The sequence below is a fragment of the Oculina patagonica genome, chromosome 14, assembly GCF_052425735.1.
Source record: "Oculina patagonica isolate OP01 chromosome 14, crgOcupat, whole genome shotgun sequence".
In the NCBI taxonomy this organism is placed as follows: Eukaryota; Metazoa; Cnidaria; class Anthozoa; order Scleractinia; family Oculinidae; genus Oculina; species Oculina patagonica.
In genome coordinates this window covers 274,999-288,683 of record NC_135771.1, presented here as the reverse complement: position 1 = coordinate 288,683, position 13,685 = coordinate 274,999, and the positions used below count along the sequence as shown (strand labels likewise).

At 36.4% G+C, this 13,685-nt stretch overlaps 2 protein-coding genes across 2 annotated transcripts in view; both read left to right on the top strand.

Annotated features, from left to right (window-relative positions):
• The first annotated feature begins 5,024 nt into the window (after positions 1–5,024).
• On the top strand, positions 5,025–9,503 carry LOC144638543 (uncharacterized). The gene is made up of 6 exons (XM_078497735.1): positions 5,025–5,148; positions 5,625–5,703; positions 7,814–7,954; positions 8,700–8,843; positions 8,971–9,098; positions 9,371–9,503. Exons 2-5 carry the CDS (start codon positions 5,631–5,633, stop codon positions 9,093–9,095), a joined length of 483 nt encoding a protein of 160 aa, XP_078353861.1. The 5' UTR covers positions 5,025–5,148; positions 5,625–5,630; the 3' UTR covers positions 9,096–9,098; positions 9,371–9,503.
• A 2,401-nt stretch (positions 9,504–11,904) lies between these two features.
• Positions 11,905–13,685, top strand: part of LOC144637423 (ferric-chelate reductase 1-like) — a 44,597-nt gene continuing 42,816 nt past the window's right edge. The window contains exons 1-3 of the mRNA XM_078496487.1: positions 11,905–11,994; positions 12,838–12,896; positions 13,209–13,388. Of these exons, the coding sequence (XP_078352613.1) occupies positions 11,928–11,994; positions 12,838–12,896; positions 13,209–13,388 (306 nt within the window). The 5' untranslated portion in view covers positions 11,905–11,927. The remainder of the gene's footprint in view (positions 11,995–12,837; positions 12,897–13,208; positions 13,389–13,685) is intronic.

Genomic DNA, 13,685 nt, shown 5'->3' with positions numbered 1-13,685 from the left:
CTCCTTGTGTTGTTACAATTTGTTAACAATTCGCCAGATGATTCGCTAGTAGTTCATTCGCTTGTGGCGAAGTTTCCTCAATGCGATACGAAGTTTTTAACGTAAATGTAACGCAGTGTGTTTATTTAAATAACGTTTTGTATTCACAGTCTAATACCGTTGTATTTTTTCTTTTTTAAATATTTTTTTTTTAAATAGCGAATTCGCTTGTAAAGCTATTTGCATTTGCAGCTTTGTTTTCTCCCGCCGTTAACTGCAACTGTTGTATGTGAAAGGTTATAAACTGGAAATATCTGCGTAAAGTGTCCAATGGTCGAATTCTCGTTATATACACCTAATTGCAATAACGTTAACGTTGTCATAGAAAAAAGGAAAAAGAAAAAAGGTAATTAGAAATTAATTAGCGTAGTTTCGTAACTGGTAGCATTTACAGAAAATTAATGAGTTTTTATCTGCACACTTTGAGTCCACTTTTTTGCTGTAACGATATAAATTGAATTATTCGTATTTTGAGGCTTTTTGAGGCCATTTGTACGAATAAATTTCATGCATGCGCTTAATTAATTCGTATTTGACTTTTTCCTTTTCCTTTTTTCTATGACAACCTTATTGCAATTAGGTGTATATAATAAACAAATTACAGCATAGAAAGTGCTTTGTACGGCTTTTTATTGCAAAACTTTGGAAAACTCACTCGTTCGTTTTCCAAAGTTTTGCAACTCGTGAATATAAATCGGTACGGCGCACTTTCTATGAAGTAAACTATATATATTCAAAGAGTGCACCGGCACTTTAATAATAAAGAATGCGATGAAAAATACCAGGCCAATGTAGTCATAGCAGTCTTATTTGATTTATTTCCCTTTACTTTTGTGTTGTGTTTTCCGCTTCTAATACTGTAATTCATTTTATGAAATTGGCTTCCTAGTCTTGTCAACTTCTTAGTTTTTTTAGAAAGCCAACGCCCTTTTTTTAATTATATGTAAATTTCTGAACCAAACTTTACTGTGAGTTAAACTGCTTCATTTAAGAGTTTGGTAGGAAATTGTAAGCAAAATAAAACCACAAACTTAGATGGTCTTGTTTTTGTAAGTACAGTCCGTTTTATATTGTTTTCTTTGAAATGTGAGTCAACAATTATTCATTTCAAATAGAATCAATTGCTAAAGTAATATACCAATCAAATCGGAACTTCAACATCCACAGCCGGGCAACCTCCGGGCATTTTAACTTTTGATTGTTCAAATTCACATTCCGAGGGTCACATAAGACGATCAAATGTCCCTGCCGCCGGAACATAAAGCAGGGGCAGAAAATAGAATAGAAATTAAAACAGAAAATATATCCCTTCTTTTCGGAAAACATATAATCTTACTGTATTTATATTTTATTCTAGATATTCTACAATTTTTATTCGGCACCGATTCTATTCCTTAGCTCCTGGTTTTAGAGCTCAAAGTGTGTTAACAGGTTTTGGCCTGAGAAATCACATTTTTAAAACTTGAGGACACTCAGTAGGGCAGAACTTGGGTCCAACGTAGACTTTAATTTGTAGCCAAATAACATTTTGTAATAAAAAGGACGCGATGCGGGATTACATAACCAAAAAAGCCTATTTATAAGGCATAAAAAAGCTTTTATCAAGCTCTATTAGATAGAGCAAATGCTAAGTTAGGCAAGTAAGTAATACAGGTAGATATACAGTTAAACAAAAAGCTACTACAGGTTACAACGCTTACAGTTACACTTTTACGGTAATTACAGTTATGATCCACAACAAAACGACGGGAAGTGTTTATGAACTATTTTCTACGTTGGCTTTTTTCTTTTTATTCTTTTCTATATTTTCTTCCCTCACGAAAGCAGCGATACAATGGATCTTGCACACATTTTGCCAAAATCACACGCCTTGAGTCCACGCTCTGAGCTGTGATTGGTCCGTTAGTACTTTTTTAGCACTGTTAGCAGCAAATCTTTGAAGCCAACAGCCTCGCTTCGTACTTAGAGTAAAAACTAAATAAGTGACGATTTGAATCAAAAGTTTTGGAGTCGCTCAGCTGAAAGTAACTTCAAAACTATAGTTTTTTGGAAGCAATCACTGCAGAGGCCGGACAAAATGCGTCTAAACGTCAACGGACACTATCCTAATTTTTATCAGCTGTGTTACTGGGCAACGTTCGTCTAATGGAAATCAAAGTTTCCACAGTTCTTTTAGGTCTTTTAGCTAAACAGCCAATCAGTGTACGAGGTACATTTCGAAAGGCAGAATTATCACGTTACAAAGAACGATTGGTCCTGTTCAAATTTCCCGTGAGAACAGTAAATCTATAAGTTGAGGGAATTAGAGTGTCCTTATAATAATAATAATAATAATAATAATAATAATAATAATAATAATAATATAATGTCTAATGGACACTCATACCTTATACCGTATCCAAATACGCAATTAGCCAATTTGAAGCCTTTTCTACTGTCCTGATTTTCCGCGATATCAGTTCAATGACCTGATATCGCCGGTGTTTTGGCCAAATTTAAGTGCGATAAATACTTAATCGTATCTTTTTGCCATGCTTCGGAGAATTTTAGGCTCGTTCGATCTCGCTATGGGTAATTTGGCTCGACTGCTTCTTAACAAAATACGAAACATGGCTGCACCAAAATCGCCTGATATACCACCGAAGCGTACCAAAAAGGGTCGTTTACGTACAATACAACAAACTTTAAGAAATTAAAAATCACACTATGAATTTGTTGACTATTGGGTACGAGTCTGCTACGGAGGTACACCAATATGGCGGCTCCATACTGGGCTGTGTAAATTTGCGCAAAACGTTTCGGCAAATATCTGAAGGTTGGGTTAACGCATAGACCTAAAACTTCGAGAAATATCACATTTTCTTGACTGAGCTGACTGCTTGACTTCATTCACTAAATAGTCCTCGATTTATATTTTTATTGCGTAGAAAGGACTATCTGCAATGGGAAATAAGGGGTTCACATCCAAAAAGGGATGAAAATCTCTAACAAAAAATCGCCATGCAACACTTCATTGATTTTCATGCCTCTAGGGATAGAGTATTTATCGAATTGGTACCAGATTTCTGGAATACCCTTTACTACACCATATCCAAATTTGGAAAACATCTCCCCACAGGCCATATAATGCGTACCATTTGTCTTCCAGTAGATGGTCTTCTTTTTAGCGTCATCCATTTTGTCGTAGGTCTCTTGCCCCTTGGAGAACTCACTGCCAGTCTTGTCTTGAAGGTTGATTTTTCCGACGCACCTCTCCGTCTAGGTAAAGAATTATATATCCGCCAACAGAAAAGCTGTCAGTTGGGTTCTTCATAATGGACGAACCAGGTTGAACAACTTCAGTAAACTGCAGGTTGTTAAAGGGATAACCAGCTTTTGGGCATACTACCTTCATGGGAACTTGGTTTTGTTGATAAATTGCACGTTAGTAGAAGTCGGAAGATCTGACAAAGTAGGGTATGGTTCATTAACTGATTGGAAAGAAACTAGTTTCGCTTTATTTTCAACTCTTTCTAAATCTGGAAAGCTGGACAGACCAAGACTGAGCCTCACCATTTGCACTTTACTTCTGGCCTCGGAGTTTCGGCTTAAAGCCACGATCTTTGTTAGTTTTCCACCTTCATACGGGAGTGTTCCTAGAAATGACAAAAAAGAGTATCATTTGCATGTACTGATTATTGTTGGACATTGGACAGGTGCTCTTGAATGGGTTCCTATATGTTTTGATGAAAACGCAAATGATTCTATATTTAGAGAGGAAGCCACATCAGCCCTAGTTCAAGTAAATAGAAACGTTAATTTACAGAATGGACCCGGATAATTTTTTGCACGTGAGGTTGGATATCAGCGCGCGCAAGCAGCTCAAAACACGTAGAGGGCAATGTCCAGACTGCACAGTTTATAATTGTTTAGAATATAGCCGCGGTGTACGCGCGATGGAATTCTAGCGGGCATTATTTTTATAGAACATAGCTGAAAACTATAGAAGCCCGGTACCCCGGATGTGCAAATTGTTTGTCGAATTTCGCTGAACGACTTCGTCGACTTCGCCACTATTCTCTTGTTTTGTTGTTTAAATGATGCTCTAAAGCAGCAAGTTTTTTATCATAAACGTTTTACTTGCTTAAATTAAAGTAAGACAGTGCCAAAGGAAGCGACAGATGAAGAAAGAATCGTTAAAATTTGTTATTTTTCTTTGGAGTTGTTGACGCCACTATTTTGCCATGAACTGCCCAAAATTGATTGGAAATTATTTAGCATAACAATCCGGACTCTAGAAACGCTTTGAGGTAAGAAACCTTTTTTTAGACACAATCTGAAGACAGAACACTCCACTTTTGTTCTTCTTAAATCGAAATTAGAGGCGAACTTAAAAAAACTTGGTGCGAAACGAACGCATGAAAATATTTCATTTGAATGAAATTGAAGTAGGCTTAACCAAACTTGAATGATGGTTTTCCTATGTGCTATAAGAAAATAATGCACTTTTGAGGTCTAGAAAAGCAGCTGAATGCCCTCGCCTAGCGGCTCGGGCATCCACTAGCAGCTTTTTCTAGACCTCAAGCGTGCATTATTTTCTTATAGAACATGGAAAACCATCTTCTAGTAGGTATAAATCAGAGCTATATCGCGAAAGGACTGAATTTTATCGATTATTTCATTGTCAACTTATATTAGATCGTGATCTTCAAAACCGTAGAGTAACTTTGGCTTTAGTTTACGTGAGAAGAAACTGTAGTACCACAAAAAATGATTGTTGCATGCAAAGGTCTTTGTCCGGGTTTACAGCAACAAAGCCGTCAGCCATATACATGACATATATTGTTATTTGAGTGTGAACACCCGTAAAATTGTTTACGTCCCCTGTTTACCTAGAAGGTTTAGGTTGGTTTAGCCTTGAGTCTACAAATAATATTGTAAGGGCATTATTATCCATTGAAAGAAGAACCGCAGCCACTGAATGATCTGAACGTGTATCACGTGTTGCTGTGTGTTGGCCTATTCGCTGACGTTATACAGGCTTATAGAATCCGAAGCTTTGTTCAGAAGGCTTCTTCCCGCAGGTTGGTCAGGAAGTGCTTTGATATCACGTTCTTTTATATTGACAGGGTAAGTTTAAATACTTATTAATATCGGAATAGCGTTGGGTCCTGAGTCAATTTAGGCGTAGAAAATAAGTGGACGATTGGTAGAATTTATAAAATGATGAACAATTATCTTGATAATCCTAGATTTCCCAACTTAACATTATCATGTTAAAATATTTCTTAAGCGTTTTGTAATGTATGTTGATGATAGCTGAGTTCCTTTTTACTTATTAAGGGTACACAAAAATTTCAGGACGCAAAACAAAAAAATCGATCGCGACCCCAAAAAATGTCATCTAGTCAGCGATCTCTCTAAACTTGTCGGACTTCCTGTAAAAGGTTAGGCACTCGTCATGTCTTATTGATGTTTCGTCGGAAAACAAGTTATTTTTTTACGCGGTGGGTTGCAAGCCCAGCGCACAAACCTTCTTCTTTCACATCCTGGCTTGAGACCAGTCAAAGAGCAGATAACCAATGTATTTCTCTCTGTATTCACAGGTCAGCATGGATATGAAATTCGTGATTCTTTTGTTAGTTATTGAAGCAGTATTGGGAAAGCCAGCAAACCAAGATGAAGGTAAAACAAAAATTGAGGATGACGCACTTGTAAAGAAAAAAGGTTTTAAAGCAAGGGTAGTCGTGTTAATTTATAAACACTCAGAGGGATAGGGAGGATTGTATTCAGTGAATGGACATGTGCCCCACGTTTTTAACATCCCTATCCTGTAACAGATTAGTAAGTTAACTGGCATATATACCCATACCTTTGAAATACATCGTCAAAGAAAGATTATCAGGGCAAAAAGGACACAACAGCAAAAAACATTGCTTCTGTTTCAGTGCACTTAGAGAAAAAAGACCTAATTTATTATTCATTTTACACACTTCCTTTTGTTCCCTTACACAAATTATGTCACGAAGCTATTATCCGTGCGAATCTCTCTCTGACAAGAGGGCGCCATGATCTGTTACACCTGCGTTGCACCTGCTGAATCTTCATTACATATGACAACGAACGAACAAAGAACACAGAGACGATTACACATTATCCTTTATACATTTTGGCAGAGTAATTTAAATTTCACTGTTTGGCACAGATTGCTCCAAGTGGACTTTGGAAACAGCAATTTAATTAGTTCCAGAGATGAGAATAGCGGGTAACAAGTTTAAACAAGGACAAATCGAAGTGCGTGCATTTAAGAGTTCTTATCTGAAAATTAAGTTTTCTCCTCACCCCTCAGTTTATATATGTAATACAATTCTTTTAAGAATTTTTATAAATAGACTATCGTGTTCGAGGAACAAGTTATTCTAAACATTAAAAGTCATTATTTTTATGATAACACAAACATCAAGTGCCACTGTCAGGAATTGATAATACCATGGCAGCATCGGGCGTCGCATTGTTAAACAGGCGTTCGCAGTAATTGTTTTAAAATAATACTTCGCTGTCATTATTTGCACAGGAAAATAAATAAAAGCAAGCAAAACAAACAGTTCGGAAAAATAATAGCAAAAATAACTCCGGATAAAAAAGTTTTTTTGTTTCCGCGTATAGCTTTGTTGTTTCCGGGTGACTTCTAAAAAATCGATATTTTTATACAGTCGCAGTTTGATTTGTATCTGCAAATAAACGTCATATCTTTCTTTTAATGTTTAAAGAAAAAGTTTTTCGTAGGTTAAGTTGCCTACCATTAATTTCAGAACAGTTTAAATCAAAAAACTATGCTAATCATTGTGATTAAATGTTTCGAAATCTAAATTTATGCTCATCGGTGGTCCGAAGAAGCTTACTTATTTCAGCGAAGTGGCCTTGTCAATCAATGACAGAAGGCTGGATCGAGTTAATTCTTTTAAGTATCTGGGTGTGATTATCAACGAGAACTTGACTTGGACAGATCATATAGAAAACCTCCGTAGTAAGGTATTACAAAGGTTGGGCGTACTTCGAAGAATTAAGTGTTCTCTACCAAGAGATATCAGAGAACTTTTCGTTAAATCAACTATAATACCTCTGTTAGACTATGCGGATGTCACATGGGGAGACAAAGCCAATTTGACTCTTATGAAGAAAGTCCAAGTTCTGCAAAATTTAGCTGCCAAAATTGTGCTCGATATGCCAAGGCATTCATCTGCTACCGAGGCGCTCCAACAGCTTGGCTGGGATAATTTAATGGAAAGAAGAAGACTTCATAGATTAATTTTGTTTTTTAAGGCATTAAATGGCTTGATTGACTGGGATTTTAATTTTTATAGCTTTAAAGACATTCATAATTATAATACTCGTGGACGAAATGACATTTGTAGGCCCAAGTCATGTCGCTCCTGGGGCCAGAACCGTTTTATTAATCAAGCTGCTCACGAATGGAACATTTTACCCGACAAAGCAAAAAGCGCATTTGACATTTTAACTTTTAAAAGACATATTAGAAGTATTTGATAAGTTTTTTAATTTCTTATATTCATTTTTTAAAATTTAACTTTTTCATCTTCTATTTTTAATATTCACTTTTTAACCATTTTTATCATATTTGTTATTTATTTTATGCAGGGCCCCACTGAAAACCACCTTTTTGTGACGTGGGCTCCCTGCTAAAATATCTTTATTATTATTATTATTATTTTGTTCGGACGCAGTTTTGTTTTTCTATTACCTCCATTTTGTTCTGTTCTGATTTAATTATTAGCTGGAAGCTGTGATGTCAATCCCAGTTACAGATTTGAATGCGGATGGCTTGGAATAGATAAAGACACCTGCTTGAAGAGGAACTGCTGCTGGGATGACAGTGATCCACAGGCCAAGTTCTGCTTCGTAAGGAAATATAAAAGTAAGAAAATACCTTTGTTTTATAAGATGTATCATTAACATTATATTACTGTGATACGCGTCGAACATTTTCTTTCGACAACAAAATAAAAATTCTCATTTTTAAAAAAGGTTGTTCAGCAGGTTTTCGCTATTGCGTACGCAAAGAGGTATCAGTGAGTCTTAATAGTAATTCTGATGTCACTTACGCGAGATACTCTGTATCCTTGCAAATTACAGCTATATTGGTTAGAAGGCTAACAACTTCGGCCTTGCCAAAAATGTGGCCAACAAATATGTGAAAACGTATTTTCCATCTAACGCAGCGGTAAGAGACCTCGAAAGAGGACGTACAAAGCAAAATGATTCGTAAGACAACCTATCAAAATAAAACACTCATGCGAAAAGGGAGCGGACATGAAGACTGCTCGACGTAGAATGAGAAACATATTCTGCTAAACGCCAAAATGGTCCCTACAATATCACCCACGAGCTGCTGTCAGAAAATTGTTCTCATGCTACTCAATCGACAGAAATAACATTTACACAAGATAACAGTCGGCTATAAATGAAAGGTTTTGACATATCGGTAGGCAGTCTAAATATTTGGACCGGAGAAATCGTCGTGAAGTAATTTTTAAACTGATGTATCATATCTTGGTAAAATTAAACCGGATTGTTCACCTTTTAAGAATTTTTTACGAAGATATCTTGTTCAATCCTTGAGATTATTGACTTTTCTATTTTAATTCTTTATAAATTCACAGATCTTCCTGATGGGCTTTGTCCTGTTGCTCCTTCTGAGCGCAAGGAATGTGGTTACTCTGGCATAAAAAAGGAGGAATGTCTGGCTAAATCATGTTGTTGGGACTCTACAGTACCTGACACTAAGTGGTGTTTTAAACAGCCCGGTGAGTACATGCAAGTTTTTTCCTATCACTCACATCAAACAGATCAAATAGTTGCAAGTAAGAGAAAAGTCGATTTCAAATGGTTTGTTTTAGGTGATAGAACAAATGAAACGTTTTTTAATTGCAGAGGAAGAATCACTTGGTTGTTACATTTACCATGGTGTGTCTGGAAAATGCAAGTATGTGTGTGATCCGGGACAGAGAAAAAACTATGGGATGGGACAATGCAGGGGAAGAATCTGCTGTGTTTAGTTGGTAGGTATTTACTTATTTTCCAGATCCCTCACAGGCCTTGAAGCTGCACTGATGAGATGAGATTGTGTTTTATATCAGTAGCTTTAGTCGGAGCTCAGAATGTTCTCCTTATTAGGCAAGGTAGCAGCGAGAGAGAAATATCTGAAATATGGTTGGTCTGTAGTAATGCTCCAGTGTTGTATTCAGACTTTTTCCTGATTTTCAGCAGAGAAAATAAATGTCCTTCCAAGATCATCAACAATTAATTATCATTTATTTCTTGTTCTTCACAGGAGAGAGTCATCGCATAGAAACATTTAACAGCCATGAGAAGATATATACATGGAGTCACTTTAATTTATAGCACAAGTACAATTAATCATGATTAGCATGGCAGTCAAAATAAAATTGTATCACTGAAGTAAATCTTGAGTCCTATCTGTCTCAATTGACCAATAATCAACGCACCGAATTTACAGCACGGTGGCTTCTTCCTTCAGCTAAGCTCACAAGAGAGACAAAAACTGAAGCCGTTCGTCTCGTGAAATGAGACGGTGGCCTATCCATTTTAAGGCGTAATTTAAGTTAAACTCCTTTGCGTACGAAGATTCCAAACAACCAATTTCCATATCGAAAATTAAACATAGATCAGGAATAATCAACAGCTTGTTGTTTGACACAATACTGTGAAATTGTTTCAGAAACTATTCCATTGTGTTTCCTCTTTTACAAATCAAACGTTAAACAATGACATAGAACAGTTTTCACATGGCAATCTTACAAGAACTAACCATTTTAAACATTTAGCATATGTCTCATCCATGATAAAAGTTGGGAAGGAAATTGTCGCAACAAGCTGTGAGGAATCAATTGATTCAGTCACGTCCCACGATAAAGGCTGCGAACAGTGATATAAAGTTGTGTCGCTAGTCTTGGTTAGGGAAAAAAAACTTTCCATCAGTGTACGAATGTTTGTTGCTTATTTTGAACAATAAATCCCTTTAATTTGAAGTGTCATTGTCAGAGAAAACCAGGCAAAACCAAAAGATGGGGTCAGCCGATTTCCTATTTTTTCAGCAGTTGAAACCTATCCGATATGATTTAGATTGGTGGTATTTAAATGATTTTCTGGCTCTTCAATCCTGAGATTGACTAGAGCGTCCGACTAGTGTACAGAAGGTCGTGGGTTCGAGTCCCATCTGTGAACTCAGATTTCTGAATAGAGACATGACCGACACCGGAAACCGCGCAAGAAAAACCTCTGGCACCCAGGGTACTCCACACATCAATCCATTATTAAAACTCAAAATTCAACTACAAATAGCTTTCTAGAGATAGTCAACTGCTTCCTGTACTTAGCGTCGTAGATGATTTCAAGGATTATGATTTTTTGGCTGTATTTATGAACTTGTATACGAGCATTTTAGTGACTTTTTTGGTGGAGACCGAGCATTAAGTGGGAAAACAAAAGCATGATGTACAAAAGCCTATCAGTTGGCATTCAGTTAATTTTCATTGTCAATGGCTTTGTCACCGCGTCCACTGTATAGAGACTTGGGTTCTAATTCAAAAAAAGTTCACTATAACGGCTGTTCCGAAAACGCGGAGTGCGGAGTGCGGAGTCTGAAAATGCGGAGTCTGTAAAAAATTAAAAGAAAAATAAAATAAAAATAAAATAAAAAAAGTGTGATAAAAAAATTAAAATAAAATGAAAAATATATAAATATTAAACTAAATATTAAAAAAATAATACACATTTTTGCACAGCTTCGCCCGAAGCAGTGAAGCGGATCGTTCAGACCGCGGCCATTTCTTTCTTCAAAAATGACTGCAGTTCACGTTTCACGAAATATTAACAAACAGTATTTCCAATTTTTTGGAATCACTACTCGTAAACTTCAAAAATAACTTTAGTTTCTTTTTTACCAAAGAGCCTGAAGCCATGTTGCTTCGCCTGGCTTTCCACGAATACACAGTAAACTCTCTAAAAGAACCATCAGCAACGTGGCACTTTTCAACTCCGCCTTTTATGCTAGACGAAGTTCAAATTAAAGAAAAATGTACAACAACGATACGCTACTCCGCAGCACTTAATAAAAAAGCAAAATATAATAAATAAAAATTTCCCCAAAAGTCATTTAACCGCCTTTGTGCCGTGGATATCTACATCCATCTGTGGACATGTCATTTTTGGTTGAAATAATGTTTTCAGTGCAAGAATACTAATTCTTTTGATTGTAAGTTCTTTTCGCTGGGAACTCGGAACCTGGGAACCGTTTATTTCAGGTGTCATGGAAACACGTCTGTGTCAAGGACAATCGTGATAACTGGTAATGGTTATGTCAAGCTTGCAATAGCTTTTGCTTTTCACTACAAATGACACATCTGTTGCTGAAAAGTAACATTGTATATTTTGATACGGGTTAGATGTACACTGTCTCGGTTCGTTGTTTACACAAAAAACGCTTTCATTCTCGTGTGTTTCCATACATAGTGCATGGAAAATTGGAAATACTGTTTGTTAATATTTCGTGAAACGTGAACTGCAGTCATTTTTGAAGAAAGAAATGGCCGCGGTCTGAACGATCCGCTTCACTGCTTCGGGCGAAGCTGTGCAAAAATGTGTATTATTTTTTTAATATTTAGTTTAATATTTATATATTTTTCATTTTATTTTAATTTTTTTATCACACTTTTTTTATTTTATTTTTATTTTATTTTTTTTTTTAATTTTTTTACAGACTCCGCATTTTCGGACTCTGCACTCCGCACTCCGCACTCCGCACTCCGCGTTTTCGGAACAGCCCACTATAACGAGTCATGTTGTTTATCAGTCGAGCTGCCCGGGATATGGCACACTTCACAGTACTTTACAGATTTCTGATCGCTGGAGCATTTGTTGATTTGCTCTCTAAAGGTGAGTGACAACTGATTGGAGCAATATACTATCACTTGCACTGCAGTTCAACGAGCCTTCATCTATTATTTCCTCGTACCCTGTTTATATAAATTATTGTTCGGTCTAGAAATTGATCGTAATTTTACAAATATTCTGGCGGCACACTTGTAATTTGAAGGTGTATGCTGAGATATTGGCTATATATTAAACGGCTATTTGTACTTTGATGCTTGGATGTGTAACCGCCTGTATGTTTATTTTTACGTGTACGATTACGTACGATCGGTATGCATTACGCAGTAGATGATGGTAAATGCTACCATCTTCATTGAGATAAAAGTTCTCTAAGTACTTGAAGTTACATATTTAGTTTCAATAATAATACTGTAAGTGAAAAGCATGTTTGTCAGTATAGTTTGCCGTGGGCTAAGAGTTTTGTCAGTGTTGTTTCACAGTGTATCATTTTCGTTTATGTGGGGGAGGAAGGGAGGTGTACTTGAAAGAGTCAAGGTAGGGTCTAAGAAACCCTATTGAAACTCAGACCAAAAATGCTTGTCCATTCTCCATTTAAAAAACAAACAGGTTAAAAAGCTACATGCAGTAACTTCTTCACCTCCCCCCCCCCTCCCCCCCCCTTACCACTTCTCTGTGTAAATGACATTTCACTCAAAGAAGTGCATATCACAGAAAGTCCAAATGATCCTTCAATTTTAAGTTAGATTGTATCGTATTTGTCAGGTCTAGAGGAAAGTCATGCATAATTTAGCATTGATTTTTTGTGTCCCCAACTTAAAGGTCACTTTTGGCCAGGGGAAACTTTACTTCTCTTTAATAGCTTCAGGATTTTTTTTTTTCTAATAGTTCCACTCAGTGATAGTCGAATTCCACAGCAACAAAGGCCTGGGCATCCTCCATTGTTGGTAAGATTGTAGTGGTCTTGGCTAAGAACATTCACCATGTGTGTCGCTGCTTATTTTACACTGGTTACAACCTATTTATTTTTTTAATTATTCATTTAGTTATCTCAAAGTGACCTAGTGATGAATATTAACAAGGAAAGTGCCTAGGATGGATGATGAGAGGAGTTTCTCGAGTTTCTTTTTAAATGTCTGCTGCCTTCAAACCATTAGTTCCATTATTTCTTTGTGTATAACCATTAACAACATGGAAACAATTTTTGATAATTAATAATGAGAATTAATTAGTTTTTTTATAAACTTCTAACCCAACAGTTCTCAACTGCTGATTGTGGAAAAACAAAAGGCTGTTTCTTTACACCAGAATCTTGTGGTTCATCACCAAGCAACTGTGATTACTTCCTGTCATACACACCTAAAGAATCCTACATTACCTTTGAAATGAGCAGCAACAAAAAGTGGGCAGCTGTTGGATTTAATCACAAGGCTATTATGGTAATCATGGATCTTTAAATATTCTACATTGATTTGCCTAATTTTTCTTCAAAAAATGTTTTCCTTCCCTCAATTGAACACTTGAATGTAATTCCCAGTTTCTCAAACCAATTTTTTCTTTCCCTTTGGGGGTAACTTCTTTAATAACTGTAACAGCATAATAGTTTGGTTAATAGCTCTCAAGAATGTTTGGGCTAATTGTTTACTGCTCACGTAATTCCTGCGTTATGACACACCATGCTTGTCATTCATTGAGTGCACGGCTGAGAAAACTACCGGTATCTAAACACATATAGG